Source organism: Labeo rohita, chromosome 16, assembly GCF_022985175.1.
Source record: "Labeo rohita strain BAU-BD-2019 chromosome 16, IGBB_LRoh.1.0, whole genome shotgun sequence".
NCBI classification, from domain to species: Eukaryota; Metazoa; Chordata; class Actinopteri; order Cypriniformes; family Cyprinidae; genus Labeo; species Labeo rohita.
The window spans coordinates 37,451,345-37,470,731 of record NC_066884.1 but is presented as its reverse complement, the minus strand read 5'-3'; the positions used below and the strand labels follow the sequence as shown (position 1 = coordinate 37,470,731).

Sequence of the window (19,387 nt, the reverse complement as noted above, 5' to 3'; positions counted from 1 at the left end):
AGACTTTAATTAGGCCATCTGTCTCGTTATCTTGTTAAGACCTTATCTTGTTAAGAGCATGTGGCACAACATGGCCACCAGAGAAGAAGAAAAACTGTCCACAGTCTGATGAGCTTCCTGAGCCGTAGATTGTAAAGTTATAGTTGTGATGTAGATGAATAAGAAATATTTAAGAGAAGTCACTAATCAAATAAAAACTATTTAAAAAGCTCTTTGGATTATAATCTCAAATCATGCTGGAGCACATGATCATCAGGTTTTGTTCATGTAGCTCTAGTGCTGCAGTCATTAAATCAAAAGTCAAGCAGCAATTTTTAAAATGTGTTTTTAATTTACATTTACAGCCATGCATTTAGCAGACATGTTGATCCAAAGCAATATGCCAAAAGGAACGAGCATTTTGTCACAGAGCGGGGTTATTATAGTTAAATAAACCTAAAACCATAAAAAAGTTGCTTGAAACAAAACAAACTTTTTTTTAAGTGAAATAAAATAAAACTACACATATACACTTAAAATATAAAAAAAAAAATAAAAAAATCAATAAATAAAAATGGCAAAAAAACAAGTTAACTAGAACTTTAAATAAAAAAAAATAAAAATGAAAGAAGAATAAAAACCCTAAGTTAAAATATGAATAAAAACTATAATAATGCGGTAAAAAAATATGTAGGATTTACAAATAATTACAATAAAACAGCAGGTAATGCACTGGATTAAAAATAATAATAATAATAAAAATAAATTATAAAAATGCAAAATAGTAGCATTTTCACCAGGTTTTTGATCCCGCTCTCTATACTGTCTACATTGACAACAACACTTGTCAAACCTAACAGTCTTTCCAGTACATTCCAAACATTAAATCAAGTCATTCAAACACAACAGTTAAACTGTAATGAAATTACTAATTGCAAGCTCTTGAGGCCTTTAGGCTGTTAATTAGTACAGGATAAAATAGACTTTAATTGCTGTTGAGTAGCGGGGGCTACAGAAGTGAAGAGGTGGAGGTGGAAAAAAGAGGAGGAGAGGAGCAGAGGGGAGGCGCGTGTTAAAAAGACTCTTCTGGATTAAGTATCTCACAAGCTGTTTGGTGACTGAGTTGGACTAGCAGTACAGGACAAACACACAGAGACCTGCAGGAGTCCACAGGTATGAACAACCTCAGCACAGAACATCAGTGACACACAGGACACTGTTACTGTAAGTCATCCTAGATTGTTTATGGCTATCATAGATCTCTCGCTGCTTGTGTTTGACTTGTGGATTGTTGTCTTTTGTTGAGATCTGTAGCACAGGTAAGGAGATGGAGATCATCTGTGTTATTAAGAGTCTTACTCCAGTGTAAATGACACTAATGGACGTGCTCCAGTTCTCTCTGCGTCTCCTTATATTATACTCTATATGATTATGAGCAGTGTCTATGCAGGATTACTATGGCTGTGGTTATTCATTAGAACCTAAATCAGCTTTTTTCTTGTATTTGATTGTTTTGCTGCTTATTTTCAGAGTCTGTTTTATTAATTTGATCAACAGATTTTTCCTAATGAACTGTGCTTTGATTGCAATTATAAATGCGTTAAGGATTCAAACATTTGCATTGACACAAAAATACATTTCTGCCCATATAAGTGTTTATAATCATAACTGTTATACTGTTTTGTTGGTATAGATAACATGTCATTCAAATGGTCTAAGAAGCTTCCAGGATATTTCAGTCTTTTGGTAGTTTATATCTCTGATCTCAGAGACAGTGGTTGAGTTACCACAGCTTTGTTGATAAATGTTGTGATTAACATTGTTCATTGTGAAAAAAAGTGCACTTGCGGATAGTATAAAATTAATTAATATGAAATTAAACGTAATTGTACTTTAAGATAAATACTTTTATGACTGTTTTCTAACACACTCAAGTACACTTTTAAAAAGTGTGTTTTTGCAATAGTCATATTAAATGTTTGACTTTAAAGTACATTTTAATTGTTTTAAAAATCTTGAGTTGTGCTTTAAAGTACACTTAAGTCAGTAAAGTAAAGTATGTTGACTAACACACTAAAGCATATGCTGATTATAATTTGAAATGTAGCATGTAATTCAGTAATACATTTAAATTTGCAACAATAGAAGTAATCCTACTTAAGTGTTTCAAAAACACTCTAAAGTTTAGCTAATTGCATTTAATATAAATTAAAACGGCAGTACATTTTCATGTAATTGTCAATAACAAGCAGTTACGTGTCATTTTAAGAGTATTTTTAAGTTATTTATCTTTCACAAGGGTAATTGCATTCATTTCTCAGATAGATTTTCTTTTGGCCATAATTGCTGTTGTATCGTAAATGCTCTCAAAAATATGAGAAAAACATTAGTAATATTTAAAATAAAAGATGACATATTTTGCATTAAAGATGACATTTTTAAAATGTTGTGTAATGACTAAAGTAGAATTAACAGGCATTTGAAGATCCAGATGGTTCTTTCCCAGACTAGATATGGTTGTTAATACTGTTTTTATGGATTCAGCAGAAGGCGCATTAAACTGCATTGTGTGTGTGTGTCTGACTTAAAGTTCTGCCTTCATTCGAACCCGACAATCAGGCTAATCATGTGGATTTAGACAGGAAGATAAACCGAGATGAAGTGTGGATTGAGAGAGACTGGGGAAACGGCTTCACGCTGTTCTCAACCGCTGCCATCTGTCTCGCTTTCTAAGCTCATGACACGCATGATCTGTGGAGTTTAGTTCTGATCATGCGCTTCACAAGTTCCAACTGCATATGGGTGGCTGAAGTTGTATGTGCTTTTATTATTCATTTTGTTTAGCACTGAGGTCAAGTGTCCTTTTTCCGATTTAGTCAAGGTTATCTGTCTGACAGCAGAATCCTTCCACAAGCAAACACAAAACATTGGCAGGCGCACTGACTCGTCAGACACAACCGCTACTAGTCAAACCACAGGCAAAACCCACACAAAAACGCTGTCCGTTACTGTTGGAGAGACTGTGAGACCTGGAATTATTTGAATGAGAATTTTATAAATGTCAGTCAGGGAAGAGCAGCATTCAGATATATAGAACTGGCTATCTTTTAACTCACAAGAAGAAATTTGAAAGGGAGTTGGACTATGTTTGATTAAAGTTGGAATGGCAGAAAGAGTAATTTCTTCAAGTGCAGTTTTAAAAACTTTCATCAAATATAAGTTATTAGACTTTTTTTTAATGAATTAAAAACAAACAATTAACAGCCATTAACACAAATTTGAATTTTGCCAGAAAGCATCACAATGTTGTTTGCATCTCAATGCAATGAACCCAAAATAGGATGCTGAATTGGAATTTTACTTGGAATGACAGGAAGAGGAATTGACTTTTTTTTTTTTTATTTGGTGAAATCCTGTACAATTTTCACTCAAGTTCAATGATGACACAACAATTACCAGCCACTGCAACAAATCAAAATTTTGATAAACAGCATCACAAACATCCGCCACATTTTTAGACAACTAAACAGAAAAACTGACTTCAAAATTTGAATCTATTGATTATATATTGTTGTTTGGCTCAATTTTAAAGACTTGGAGTAAATATTCTAGTAAATGATGCATTTTTCCAGCATGATCCATAAAATCAAACATTAGTAACATATTGCAATCCAAAAAATACAAATGTCTATTACATTGATTATAAATATAATTCAGTTTGTCTGGTACCTCATATGCTTGTTGTACATGTTTATACTAGGGCTGTCAAACGATTAATCGTGATTAATTGCATACAAAATAAAAGTTTGAGTTGTCCTAATATATGTGTGTGTGCTGTGTGTAATTATTATGTATATATAAACGTAAACACATTCTCGTATATATTTAAGAAATATTTACAAGTATATGTATTTATTATAATTTTTCTATAATTTATATATAAATAAAAATATTTTGTACATAACATATTTCTCTTACATATATACATTAATTTGTGTGTATTTATGTATACATAATAATTACACACAGTACACACACATATATTAGGCAAACTGTTATTTTGTATGCGATGAATTGCGATTATTCCATCCATTTTAATCCTACTTTCTTAAATTCTGCATCCTGTTTACTACTAATACGATACAGTCACACTCAACGCTCCCTCTCTCTTTTAAGTTGTGGACAGTATAAAACTCTGCTGTCTTCCTGCCAGCCGTCAGTCCAAACACTTAATGAATCCAATTAATGGGCAAAGTTGAGCAGGTAGAGTAGATACAGTACAGTCCTGAATACATAACACACTCTCTCTCTCTCTTAAACACACACTAATCCTTCACAGACCCTTGATGACGACTCTTTTCTTGATTTATCCTCATTAGGAGAGACTCTGACGTACACACATCCACTTGTGCGGGCGTAAATGTTTGTCTTGTAGTAATGCAGTAGTTTCAAGGAACTGATAATCCCAAACTCTTAAATAAAGCGACCTTCCTGAAACCTTCTTTGAAGGTGTTCTTGGCGTTAAATTACAGGTTCTTCAGATTAGTCTGTGGTTCTTTTAAGTATCAGTAGATTAAGAGATCTAAAATATGCTCATTCAGCATAAGACTTCAATATGTGCTTTATAAGTACTAATAAACAGCCAATATCCTAGTAATATGCATGCTAATAAGCAACTAGTTAATAGTGAGAACTGGTCCCTGAACTAAAAGGATCTCCTGTGGCATCAGGCTGTTTGATTATAACATGAGCCTTTATTTTTAAGTGAAAAATAATAATAGGACTGAGTGGTATGATGGTACATACTGTACTCTGCAATGGTGGAAATGTGTTGATGTACCATAATAATACGTTGTTCCTTGTGGTTAAATTGCATTTGCTTAAAAACAGAGTAAATTGTGTAAATTGCAACTGAAGTTGTAATGTCAAAAGGTCAAAAGGGTCATATGGGTCATGAAGTGCACTTAATTGTATTGAATGTGCACTTTGTACTGTATTTAAAAAATCTTAGAAGTATTTTTTTTTAAAAAATGTGCTTGCAGATATAGGGAAATAAAAGGCCACTTACGTTATCAAAGAGAGACACTTTCATGACTTTTTTAATGCACATAAAACCTTTAAAAAGTGCACTTTGCAATTATGTCAGATTAAGGCCATAAGGCCCAAGAAGTCGTGGTTTACAGTGAATTTATAACAGCTAAGGGGCGTTGTGTGCCTAAAACCCCCTTAGCTGTTATAAATTCACTGTAAACCACAGCTTCACTGGGCTTTTTGCTTTTATAACACGGTTATTCCATATACGTAGTAAGGTTTCACAAAATAAAACAGAGCAAATAAAGTGTAATGACATTAATAAAAACATTATTCTTCCACCAGTGTAGTTCCTCAGAAACAGTTGTGGTTGCAACAAATGTAAACAAAGGTGTATGTTTGTAGACAAATCTACAAAAAGCTTTTAACACGGCTCAACCAATCAGAATCAAGTACATTTTTCAAATCATTATGTTTTACCAATCTTGTGTTGTGCTTTAAAAAAGTAGACTTATTTTGTTGATGTGTTTAGTAATATACTAAAGCACATGACATTACATTATATTTTAGTTTATCATACATGCTTGTCAGTACAACACTTGAACCATATTTCAAGGACAATACAAGAAATTATGAAATTACATATAAAAATGTACTTAAGTCCTACTTAAGTGGGTAAAAAAAGCAATTTAGGAACTTGGGATTTCATTGTTTAAAGTAAAATCTGTTTCTGTTTTCTGAAAACTTCTAATGACAAGAGTTTTCTTTATTTCTTTCTCCAGGCTTTAGACGAGCCGTTCTGAAGAGACAAGAGCAGGATCATCGGACGGATTACTTGTAAATACACATGGTCTGTGAACAGCTGATGACCTTGGAGAGGAGGAGGCTGAGAAAGACACAGTAAGCAGCAAGAGACAGTTTTACAGGATTTAGAAGAGGACAGATACGAGTGCAATCCTGCAGACGGACTAAAGAAGCAGGCCTGCGCTTGCTCTGCTGAAGATACAAGCTTTGAACATCAAATAACTGACAGATAAATCTGAAGGACAAACTATTTGATCAGTTCGACTGTACTCATCCAACGAAAATGCATCTAGGAAGCTCAAGAAAGAGCAAACAGCTTTTCTCCTTCTTCTTCTATGTCATCTGTCTTTCCGTATGTGCTGGGACAGGAATGCCGGGGTCAGACTACAACCCTCATCCTCGTTTTATCTGCACCCCCATTCCTGCTGATGCCGATCCCGCGTGTTTCCCTTCAGCGGGTGGCCCGGCCGGCCCCAGTCCCGGACACCACGGCGGGCCGAGCGGAAACAGCAATGGCTGGTGGGGAATGTCCGAGGAGGCCAAAGCAACAATCCTGCACCTACGGGAGAGTTTGGTGCAGCAGAAGGAAACTATCCTGGACCAGAGGGAGACCATCCGAGAGCTCACCGCCAAACTGAACCTCTGCGAGGGCTTCAGCCGCGGCACCGGCAGCCACGAAGAGCACCCGCACCGCACGCCCGCGCAGCTGGCCCATCACGCCCACCACGCCTACCCCACAGCACCTGACACAGGTCACTTCGGGTGGGCTCCACCCGACAGTCATCATGGGCTGGAGCTGAGTCACTATGGTGACGGGGTCGGAGGGCATCACGCTGGGAAAGCAGCACTGAGTGAGAAGCACGTGACGGGGGAGATTCCTTCACCCTCGTCCACACCGGAGCAGATGAGCAGGATGCTGCAGAGCCTCAAGGAACGGCTGGACAACCTGCAGGTAGACATTTAGAAGTACTTTTACAGAAGGTAAAAGTGTCATTATTCAGCTCAGATCAGTTGGGTGTTGAAAAAATTACTTTTTCGTGCCTTAAAACAGCTTGAATGTAACTCTGCCCCCCTTGCCTCATTTACTATACGTGGATCTATGAATATGCAAATTAGCCCCGCCCCGGCCAGAGCCACCTGATGCACAAACTGAACTGTAGTAAACGTGATATAATGGCAAAACACGGATAATGGCTGATAAAACTATGTTTTACTACCAGACAACTACAGTGGATACTGTAACATTTGTTAAAGTTGCTTACTTGATGATGTTGCACCCTCAAAATGCCTTGAAGACTTAAATGCAGCCTAGTTTGTGATTCCAGTTTGTGCCCGCGAGCATATGCAAGTGAAGTGCAGACGGCAATGTGGGAGAGGTGCGTCTGACTCCGGCCTAATTTTACACTGTTGTCGCGGGTTATTTTTCAAGTTAGCGGTTAAAGCCTAGTGGTTGTGCTCTATTTAATGCTCTATATGCTCTATTTAATATTTGGTTTTGTGCTAATAATCATACTGTTATATTTTGCATGCTAATCATAGGAATCTATTCTTTGACGTGATTGGTTACTGAAGTTTGTGACGTAGCAAAAAAAGCCTTTTGGAAACTACAGTTTTAAGGAGAAAATACTCAGCAGTGGTGTTGATTAATGGACTGGCACATGGTTTGTCTAAAAGCATATTAAAAACACCACATAGACAAATAAACAACATTAAAATCTTGATTTTCACTACAGGGGGACTTTAAAATAATAAGACACCAGTTTCCAATATCAAGCAGCAAAATGAGCTGTTTTGTACAGCTAAAAATAGCTGGAAGCAGATGAAACCGAAACCTCACACATTAAATTTGAACCAATGAACCAAATGAACCAAACCATTTTAAAATCTTCCCAGTCTACTGACATTTGTTATGACATCCACTTTGAACATATTAATGCACATGATAACTATATATAATAATTACAGAGCATGAAAAACACATCATTGTAAGACATATTGTTTGTATTTCGCTATAAAACAGAATTTGAAAGCAAATTTGTATGCACAAAATAGGCTAGAATATACTCTTGAAATATTATAACTTTAGTCTAATAATTGCTACAACTTAATTCTCATAATTTTGGCTTTATTCTCAAAATATTTTTACCTTATTTTCATAATTTTGACTTTATTATTGGAATTTTGACTTAATTCTCAAAATATTTTACTTTATTCTCATAATTGTGATCTTATTCTCAAAAACATTTCGATTTTATTCTTTAAATATTTCAACTTTATTTTTGTAATTTTGACTTTATTCTTAAAAACATTTTGACTTTATTCTCGAAATATTTTAACTTTACTTTATCATTTCGATTCTGTTCTCAAAATATTTTGATTTTATTCAAATAATTTTGACTTTATTTTCGAAATATTTTGACTTTATTCTCAAAATATTTCAACTTTATTCTTGAAATATTTTGACTTTATTCTTGTGTTGTTACGACTTTTTTACCTTTTTTTCAAAATATTACGACTTCAATCTTGTATTATTATTATTTTTAACGTGGCACTAAAGTGTTAGTTTCAGCAACATAACCAAAAAATACACTTTAAAATGACACCAACAACCATGGAAACTGTCAGTCAAAGTAAGATGAAACTGATGGGCCATTATAGACTGGTGTAGGTATATATTTCATTAGAGTAATGAAAATAAATCATCCTGTCAGTGTATCAAATATTATAAGATATGATGTGTTTTTTTTTCACGGCGAGTAGTTAGTGGTTACCAGGATCAGCAGAGTGCAGTACAGCAGTGATTAGGCCTTTTCTCAGACCGCTGTGATTGTGTTTGCAGACGAGAAACACCTCCACCAGCTACTCCAGCTCACTGAAGGATCTCCTGCAGAGGAAGATCAGCGCTCTGGAACAACAGATGCAGCACCACTCTGCATCAATAACCAGCGCCGCTCACACTGACCATGAGGATGAGGATGAGGATGAGGACGGGCACCATGACGATGATCACGACGACCACGGCCATCATGATGTCACAGACCACGACGGCCATGAGGACCACGGTGATCCTCACGACGAGAGCCACCACAGCGATCACCATGATGACGATCACCACAGCGGCGGTCACCATGACGACAGCCACCATGACGACGACAGCCACGACGACGGACACCAAGACAACGGTCACCATGACAACGAAGTTTCCGAACATGGCTTTGAGGGGTTGACGTATAACCTGCAAGGGCACAGAGAAGCACAGAGTGGAGTTCACAGCAAACTGGACTCGGTTCTCAGTCAGCTGCAGCACAGGCTCACTGACACGGGTAAGAGTGCGGAAAAAAGACAGCTGATTCTAGATTTTAGAGTTTAGATGAACCCTGCTGGAGAACGTCCCAGGTTACGTATGTAACCATGGTTCCCCGAGGGAACGAGACGCTGCGTCAAACGCTTGGGGAACGCCTCCAGCGTGAGCACGCTCTGAATCACATGTGTAATCAGTCCAATAGAGAAGCGAGACGTCATAGGCGGGTGACGTCACGGACCAGGAAGCTTAAAAGCACGTGCGCCGGAGCCGGCATTCAGCTTAAATAAGAAGCGAAGTGCTAGCAGGGATGCAGGAAGTAGGGCCTGAGACGCAGCGTCTCGTTCCCTCGGGGAACCATGGTTACATACGTAACCTGGGACGTTCCCCTTCAGGAACTCGAGCTGCGTCAAACGCTTGGGGAACGCTATACCCACGCCGCCCTAGTTACAAGTCCCTGCCTAGTGTGTGTGCTAGGACAGGAGAACAGAGGAGCCAGGAGTGACTCGCAGGTCTAGATCATAAAATCTGACAAAGGTAAGGGGCGAGGACCATCCCGCAGCGTTGCAGATGTCCTGCATAGGGACACCAGAAATAAAGGCTTTAGAGGCAGAAATGCCTCGAGTAGAGTGGGCCTTAACCCCCAGTGGAGAGGGAAGGCCCGAAGACTCATAAGAAAGAGTGATGGCATCCACGATCCAGCGGCTAAGGGTTTGCTTAGAAGCAGGGAGGCCCCTTTTAGGGGGGCCGAAACAGACGAACAATTGTTCTGAATTTCTCCACAGGGCAGATCTGTGAACGTATGTGTCCAGTGCTCGAACTGGACACATACAGTTAAGCTTTTGCTGGTCCGAATCCCGAAAAGGGGGAGGACAAAAGGCCTGAAGCACAACGGGCCGTGGTGGTACAGAGGGAACCTTCGGTACGTACCCTGGTCTAGGGTACAGAAAAACTTTGGCCATGCCAGGGGCAAAGTCCAAATGTGAAGGGGCCACAGAAAGGGCCTGAAGATCTCCTACTCTCTTTAGCGAAGATAAAGCTAAAAGAAGAACTGTCTTAATTGACAATAAATGGTCAGAGGACTCTTCGATAGGCTCAAAGGGGGGCCCACAAAGAGCCTCTAGCACCACGGCGAGGTCCCAAGTAGGGACCCGAGGTTGTACAGGAGGCCTCAGCCTCAGCGCACCGCGGAGGAAACGTACGACAAGGGGATCCTTGCCCACTGAAGTGCCACCGAGAGGGGCGTGGTAGGCCGCAATAGCCGCCACGTAAACCTTTAGGGTGGAGTGGGCTAATCCTGTGGAGAACCGATCCTGCAAAAATTCCAGCACTGTACCGACTGGGCAGTTAACTGGGTCTTGCTGGTGGTCTCCACACCATGAAGTGAAAAGTTTCCACTTCAGGGCGTACAATTTCCTCGTGGAGGGAGCTCTGGATTGGAGGATGGTCTCAACAACCTCAGTTGAGAGACCGGAAGCTATGAGGCGTGCCCCCTCAGGGGCCACACCCATAACTTCCACAACTCCGGGCGAGGGTGGAAGATGGTGCCTCCCGCTTGCGAGAGGAGATCCCTCCTGACGGGAATCTCCCATGGAGAGCCGTCGAGGAGGGAAATTAGGTCCGAGAACCATGCTCGGGCCGGCCAGTACGGGGCTACTAATAGAAGACGGACCCCGTCCCGGCGCACCCTCTCCAGAACTCCTGGGAGCAGAGCGATCGGGGAAAAGCGTACAGACGAAGCCTCGGCCACGTCTGTACCATGGCATCCAGCCCCAGTGGAGCTGGATGAGACAGAGAGAACCAGTGGGGACATTGCGCATTCTGCTGAGTCGCGAAGAGGTCCACCTGAGCCTGGCCAAAAACTCTCCAAATCTGCTTCACCACCTCGGGGTGAAGCATCCATTCCCCGGGCCTCGGCCCCTGCCTCGACAGGATGTCTGCTCCCGTATTGAGATGCCCAGGAATGTAAACTGCTTTCAGTGAGAGGAGTTTGTCCTGGGACCACACAAGGATCTGGTGCGCCAGCTTGTACAAGGGGCGCGAACGCAGACCTCCCTGGTGGTTGATATAATAGACCACCGCTATGTTGTCGGTGCGCACCAACACATGGCGGCCTATTAGGTCTGGGAGAAAGTGTTTCAGAGCTCGAAACACGGCCAGCATCTCCAGGCAGTTGATGTGCCAGGAGAGATGCCGACCGCTCCACAGACCGCGGGCTGGGTGGCCACTCATGACCGCACCCCAACCGGTGAGAGATGCATCCGTCGCTAGCGTTACGCGGCGACCAGGAGCTCCTAACACCGGGCCCTGAGACAGGAACCAAGGTTTCTTCCACATATCTAAAGCACGTAGGGCTCGCCGCGTGACTTTGATCATGCGGAACGGGTTTCCCCTCGGGAGAACCCCTTGGTCCTGAGCCACCACTGTAGGGGTCTCATGTACAGCAGGCCAAAAGGTATCACGTTGGACGCAGCTGCCATCAGACCCAGCAGTCGCTGGAACTGCTTTACAGTGAGTGACCGGCCTTCTTTCACTCTCTTGACTGTCGTGAGGATCGACTCGATCCGAGCAGGTGACAAACGTGCCTGCATCGTGGTCGAATCCCACACCACGCCCAGATAAGTGGTCCTCTGTAATGGAGACAGCACACTTTTCTTGGCGTTCAGTCTCAACCCCAGCTCTTTCATATGGGCGAGAACAACATCTCGATGTTGAACCGCCATGTGCTCTGATTGAGCCATAATCAACCAATCGTCGATGTAATTGAGTATGCGGATGCCCCGGAGTCGCAGCGGAGCCAGAGCAGCATCCACACACTTCGTAAAAGTGCGGGGGGAGAGTGCTAGGCCGAACGGAAGAACCCGATATTGGTATGCTTCGCCCCTGAAAGCAAACCTTAGGAACTTCCTGTGTTGAGGAAGGATGGAGACATGAAAATAAGCGTCTTTCAGATCTATTGTCACAAACCAGTCCTCGGACCTGATTTGTGACACAACTTGACTGACTGTCAACATTTTGAACTTCAGCCGCATGACTGAGCGGTTCAAATGTCTTAGATCTAAAATAGGACGCAGACCCCCATCCTTCTTCGGAACGATGAAGTATCGGCTGTAGAACCCGGATTCTCTGTCCTGAGGAGGAACCACCTCGATGGCCTCCTTCCTGAGGAGAGATACTACTTCTTGTTCCATTACCAGACCCTGCTCGGGGCCCACCACAGTAGGGAAGACCCCGTTGAAAGGAGGAGGCGGAGCACCGAACTGAATGCGATAACCCCGCTCTACAGTATGCAGGACCCATGCAGATACATTTGGCAGTAGTTTCCACGCTGCCAGATAATCTACTAAGGGAACCAGCCTCTCGAGACTGGTCTCTGGATGTTTCTGAACTGCTAGATCGGTGCCCTGTAGCGGCGCACCGGCAGGAACTAACCGAACTAACTGTTCTAGAGACCCCCGCAGGGGTGGCGAGCCCCCCAGCTCCGCTACGTTGCCGGGCGGAAGAGACTGGGGGAGCTCGTCGGAGACATTGGTCTCCTGAGGGCACTGAGGAGAGACGGACACCGTGGAATGCGGTGCTACCCGCCTCTCCCCAGCAGGGGCTGCCCTCAGCGGTCCTGCACGAATGTCAGGACCGCTTCGCCGAGGACCTCTTCGCCTGAAGCACAACCCTCAGGTCGGGCTTCGGCTTAGAAGCCCCGGCTTAGAGCGTCGCTGATCTCGGTCCCGCTGCGGAGGAGCACGAGAGGCGACGCTCTGCTTCTGACTCGCCCTGTGCGAGGAGCTGGCACTCGGCTGGGGCTGCTCCCGCCCAGCAACCCCAAGAGCTACGCGACGAGGGAGGAACCGCTGAAACGCCTCCGCTTGTTTACGGGTCTCCTGGTATCTGTCGACGACGGAATTGACGGCGTCGCCGAACAGGCCAGAAGGCGCAAGCGGGGCGTCTAGAAGGAAGACCCTGTCCTTCTCCTTCATGTCAGACAGGGTCAACCATAGATGTCTCTCCGCCGCCACCATAGCTGCCATGGACCTGCCGATGGCACGGGCGGTCTCTTTGGTGGCGCGGAGAGACAAGTCAGCGGCTCTCCTTAGCTCAGAGATGTTATCCTTGCTAATTTCGTCGCGCTCATCTAGCTCTTTTAGCAGATCAGCCTGGTATGCCTGCAACACCGCCATGGTGTGCAGACAAGAACCAGCCTGACCTGCTGCCGAGTACCCCTTACCCACTAGCACTGATGTTGTACGCAGCGGCTTAGTGGGTAAGACCGGAGCCTTTAGAGACGAAGACGCCTCGGGAGACAGATAGCTTGCAAGCGTCTGTTCTACCCGAGGGATCGCTCTATAACCGCGCTCTGTTGTCCCCGCCACACTCCCATAGTAATCAGAGGCGGGGACAAAGAGACGGGCCGAGAATGGTTTAACCCACGATCTCGACACCTCGGTGTGGAGATCGGGGAAAAACGGCAGGCTCCGGTGTGAAGGAGGCGGCCGATTACGCAGGAAGCGTTCATCTAACTTACTTCGCTGCGGTTCGGCTTGTTTCTCGGCGGGCCAATCGATATTTAATTTAGCTACCGCACGAGTAACCACCTCCAAAAGCTCCTCGTATTGGGGCGAGTGTGGGGCCACCGCAACGCTTTCATGTTCAACCTCCTCAGAGGAAGAAATGAGAAGCGTTGAGGCTGTTCCCTGGGTGGAAGGAACCGCAGAACGGGCTTCCGATCCCTGAGAACGGGCCCCGGATCTACTAGGTGAGGAGGGAGATAGGGGTTCACCCGTCTCCATTCCCTCTAGTAGATCCAGCTGCGAACCCCACGAGTGCAGCTGCCGCTCCGCCTCGGCGGAAGCGGGGCCAGACCCGCGAGGAACGCTGGTGAAGGCTCCCTCCGCAAAGAGAGCCTTCCGGGAGCGGAGAGCACGCAGGGGAAGCCGCTCGCAATGCGGGCAGTCGGCCCCCTCGAGAGCCGACTCTGCGTGATCCGCTCCCAAGCAAACCACGCACAAGCTGTGTGTATCCCCGCTCGGAATAAAACGCGAGCAGGGAGGAACACACGGCTTGTAACGTGGATTGCTCTTATGTTTTAATTTCCTACACACTTTGGACATCGTGTCTCAAATAAAAGTGGTACACTGGCACCAAAAACAGACACGTGAAAACACACACCATACACAGAGCGCTTCGCTGAATAAATGAAGCTGCATGCCGGCTCCGGCGCACGTGCTTTTAAGCTTCCTGGTCCGTGACGTCACCCGCCTATGACGTCTCGCTTCTCTATTGGACTGATTACACATGTGATTCAGAGCGTGCTCACGCTGGAGGCGTTCCCCAAGCGTTTGACGCAGCTCGAGTTCCTGAAGGGGAACCCAGCTTAAGACCACTTCAGCTGGACCAATCAGGCTGGTGATGCTCTAGAGATTGTTCAATAGCTGGATCATAGACCTATCTTGGTCAAGATGATTAGAGCTGGTAAACCATCTTTGACCAGTAAAAAGTCAGTTTCCATGTTCTAAGTTAGTATGACCTGTTTTTACCTTTAATCAGGGTGCAATTTGAGTGAAAATGCCATCATTGAAATTCTATTATAGAATTTCTTTTAGACAGTTCTGTTACTGATTACAATGACATGAAGTTATTGAACTTATTGAAAAGTAGTTTTGATTACTTTTAGATTACTTTCTAACTTTTTATCACAGTTTTAAATATTATTTTGTGCCATTTTGATACAAAATTATACAAAGAGAAAGAAAATTACTTTGATTACTTTTAGATTACTTTTCAAAGTAGTTTTTGATTACTTGTAAATTATTTTCAACCCAACTCATTTATCACATTGTTTTATATATCATTGTTTTGTACCATTCTGATACAAAATTACACAAAGAGAAAGAAAAAAATTCCATCCTTTGTTATCAGCTACATAGACATGGATCAGAAAGAAAAATAACTAAATTCTGAATAATTTGCTGTGATTTTGTAATCATGTAATCAATAAAAAGTATTTGATTATGAGCACCTTCTAGAACCTGATTACATAATCCAGATAATAATACAGACATGAAATAAGTTACAAAATTTAGACAATGAGGAAATATAGTGTTATTAATAAAAAACAAACAAACAAACAAACAAAAAAAAATATATATATATATAAAATAATTGTTTAAGCTAAAATAACTAAATTAAAAACATTTTAACAATTAACTTATTGACTAAAAATGTATACCTTTTACAGACATACGGATACAAAAATTGTATCCGTATATCCCAACAAATTTGTATTGTCCTCCTCCTTTGCGTCTGGTTTAGACTAGTTAGACTTTAAGTGAATCATATTTTTTTTCCCCTCAAGACTGGTGATAACTCTTTCAAATCAGTAACAAATTGTTAGAGTGGTCTTATCTAAAAAGTAACACTGATTAGTCCTTAACTAACTGCAAGCTAGTCAAACTAGTTCTTAACATACTATGTTTATGCAAAAAGAATGCAGGGATATAAAATACATGATAAATTGCATAATGCGAACGCTGACGCTGGTGATCATCTCCACAGGTTCTAGAAAGAAGAGCAAACCCAGTGAAGCTTTTCAGATCGGCTTCCCAATGAGAACCAACTACATGTACGGTCGGGTGAAGCGCACGCTGCTGCACGAGATCTTCTCCTTCACGCTGTGTCTGTGGATGAAGGCTGGCATCGGGCCTGGACTCGGGACGCCCTTCTCTTACTCCGTGCCTGGACAGGCCAACGAGCTGGTGCTCATTGAGTGGGGAAACAATCCGATGGAGCTGCTGGTCGATGACAGAGTGAGTAAATGAGATGAAAGAATGTGCACATAATTCCATCATTTAGAACCAGAAACTTTACTTAGAATTTTCTTTTTGCATTACAACTACAGTTTAAAAGTTTGGGGTCGGTAAGATTTTTAATGTTTTTAAGAGAAGTATCTTCTATTAGGAAGGCTGCATTTATTTGGTCAAAAACACAGTAAAATTGTGAAATATTTTTAGAGTGTAAAATAGCTGTTTTCTATGTGAATATGTGTTCACATGTAATTGATTGCTGTGATCAAAGCTGAATTTTCAGCATCATTACTCCAGTCTTCAGTGTCACATGATCCTTCAGAAATCATTCTAATATGCTGATAATAAACATTTATGATTATTATCAATGTTGACAACAGTGCTGCACAATATTGTTTTGGAAACCGTCATAGATTTTTTTTCAGGATTCACAGATGATTAGAAAATTCAAATGAACAGCATTTATTTAAATTGAAATATTTTGCAACATTCTAAATGTCTTTACTGTCTCTTTTGAATGATTTATTGCATCCCTGCTAATTAAAAATGCATTAATTTCTTTGAAAAAAACTGACCCCGAACTTTGGGATGTAGTACAATAGTTCCTGACAAGATTAGAATGATGACCAATAATATTAGGCCCCTTTAAGACTTAATTTCAAATATTTTGGTGTTTTTAAATGGCTTCAGCTCTCCTGTATGATTCAATATTCAATAAGTCTCCAACAGGAATTTCAGTTCATCCAGCAGGATCTTATTTGAATCTAAAAGGATTCTTATTTGATCCCATTTGGACCTTTGAGGATTAAATTATGAAATAAATTCCAAAAACAAGCCCAGTTCACATTCCTTAAGGATTTTTTGACCAGACAAATGAAGACAACAGAAAAAGTCCTGATCTGATCTGATCTGTGTGTGTGTGACAGGCTGTCACTTTACCGCTCTCGGTGAGTGATGGTAAATGGCACCATGTGTGTGTGACGTGGTCGACGCGGGACGGCCTGTGGGAGGCCTATCAGGACGGAGTGAAGAGAGGCTCAGGAGAAAACCTCTCGCCCTGGCATCCCATCAAACCTGGAGGAGTCTTCATACTGGGACAAGAACAGGTAACATACAGACAAACTCAAACCTGAAACTGCTTTTATTTCTCGTGTTAAGGAAAAAACAAGAACACATTAGCAACTGGATAGCAGCATCCTAGCAAATTTATATTATAGCATATACATTTTAATGTGACTGAGAACATTACATTCAGTTCATACTTCCATAATAAGAACTCTTTGCTAAAGCGTACTTCTTTTTCACAAGGAAAGTCATATACTGCTTAAATTAATAAGTAAGCAAAGTTGCATTCATTAAGTCAAAGTATAAAATTGTAAGAAGTCAAAGTAATGCTAAACATTCTCAGCTGGTAAAGCTAAATCTGTTTGGTGTTGCTAATATAATATTCCTAAATCTCCTCATCTCTCCCAGGACACACTGGGTGGTCGTTTTGACGCAACGCAGGCGTTTGTTGGTGAAATCTCGGATGTCCAGATGTGGTCTCATGTTCTCACACCTCACGACGTCTATAGCCTGGCGTCATGTGGTGGTCACATGACCGGTGACATCATCGCCTGGACGGAGTCCGTGGTGGAGCTGCACGGCGGGGTCACCAAATACCCCTTTGACCCCTGCCATTAAAGAGGAGGAGGACAGTCCGTTTACAAGCATCAGAGTGAGGAGTGATTTCAAATCAGCTAGTTTTGAAGCATTCTGATGACGCGTAAACTGATCTTAATGCAAAATTCATTATCACTTCAAAAATAATGCCTTCCGTTTACATGAGAAACTTGAACGACCCCATGACCTCCAGGATTTCAACAGGGACCCGTTTTGTATTGTTTCAGTGTTTTATGTAGCAAATGTTTTCTTAATGAACTTTATTTTTGTTCTATAAATGGCTCTTCAGTGCCATTCGATGTTTGACGCAAGTATATGACATATTGTCATAACTTGGATAGAAACCATAGATCATAAATAGGATGTGAAGACAGAAGTGCTAAAATGTAGATGTTAAAAATAGAAAACTGAAAAACTCGAGGCTGAGTTAAAGTTAAAAGATTCATTTTCTTGTACTGTAAGAGGAATCTAAAGATACAGCGAAACCAAAGAGAAGAGTGACACACCGCTGATCAGGCCATGTGCTGCTGTTGTGTTTGTACATTGTTTTTGTTTTTTCAAATAAACTTTCTAACTGAAATGAGTATATCTTAGATTTGACTAGATCAGCAGCTATTCTGTGATACTTTTGATACATGTTGAGTTTCAGATTGTTGTAATTCGATTTAGTTTAATCTATTGTGTTTAATTTACTGTAAATGTGTTTCAAAAGAATATTTTTCATTGTCATGTTTGTGCATCTGAATTGTGCATTTACTGTTTTTATTAACTTGTCTTCATTTGTTTACAGTTTTGAAAGCAGAAATGCAATAAAGGGACTGAATTTTGAACTAGGCCTTCATAGCAATTTCATGGACTTTTTGCATAATAATGTGAATGTTTTTCATTGCATTTCCATTGTGAATTCGTCAGGCTCATCTGCAGTCCTGCAGTATTGATTAGCACAAGCCTCTCAGTGAAAGGGCAGGCTGGTCTTACGCTGGTCTTCACTGCTATTATTAGAAACTAAGCTAATTAAGCACGTGAAGCATTTGATAGGGACCTGCACAAAATACATATATGGGGATACATACATGCATATATATATATATACATTAGGCACCATTTTCTGTAAAGCTGCTTAAAAGCGCTATACAAATATGACAATAGGTTTTCAGGCATGAAGTAAAAACTTCTTCAAACATTAAGAATGTTGTGTACACATAAATCTAATTATACTAAAAATTTTAATTAAGTGATTTTAGTGTTTTTTCATCTCAATGAATTGGCCATAAAAAATGTCATGTGGTGCGACCTTGATTTATATTCAAATTAATTTATTTCCTTAACATGCTTAACATTTTTTTTAGATGTTCTCAGTAATTAAAGTGTTTAGAAACAAAGTATTTGCATTTATTTTGAGTTTTTGTAAATAATGATCTCATATTTTTGTTGCCTTCTTAAACGTAGTTAGCAAACTTATTTTTCCTGTGAATTGCATAAAACTGATTAAAAATGTTCTAAAAATACCAAATTAGATATTTTATTTTTATTTTAATACAGTTATTCCTATTATTGGTCACATCCCATGATGAGCGGTAGCTCCAAATGATGCAAAGGCCTTATATCATTAAAAATCTATTTAAAGAGACACATGTGAAAAGTGCACTACATGGCATTAGCTGCAGGGATTTCTTTAGCCCGTCATTTCTGAACTTTGCCTAAAATTGACCTTTCGCTGGAAGTTTGATTAACAGGCAATCTGACCAGTCATAACGCCAAATACGCTGTTTTGTCCAACAAACAAATCAGACATAAGAGAAGATTAACTTGA

At 41.3% G+C, this 19,387-nt stretch overlaps 1 protein-coding gene across 2 annotated transcripts; it reads left to right on the top strand.

Moving 5' to 3' along the window:
* Window positions 1-1,087: 1,087 nt before the first annotated feature.
* On the top strand, window positions 1,088-18,736 carry si:dkey-283b15.2 (neuronal pentraxin-1). 2 transcript variants are annotated; one of them, XM_051130638.1, is made up of 6 exons: window positions 1,088-1,152; window positions 5,793-6,766; window positions 8,654-9,137; window positions 15,665-15,915; window positions 16,839-17,018; window positions 17,386-18,736. In XM_051130638.1, the coding sequence occupies exons 2-6, from the start codon at window positions 6,098-6,100 to the stop codon at window positions 17,593-17,595; spliced, it is 1,794 nt and encodes a 597-aa protein (XP_050986595.1). In that variant the 5' UTR covers window positions 1,088-1,152; window positions 5,793-6,097; the 3' UTR covers window positions 17,596-18,736. The 2 variants fall into 2 exon arrangements, with proteins under 2 accessions (XP_050986595.1, XP_050986594.1); XM_051130637.1 differs by having other exon boundaries at window positions 1,103-1,203.
* The last annotated feature ends 651 nt before the right edge of the window (window positions 18,737-19,387 follow it).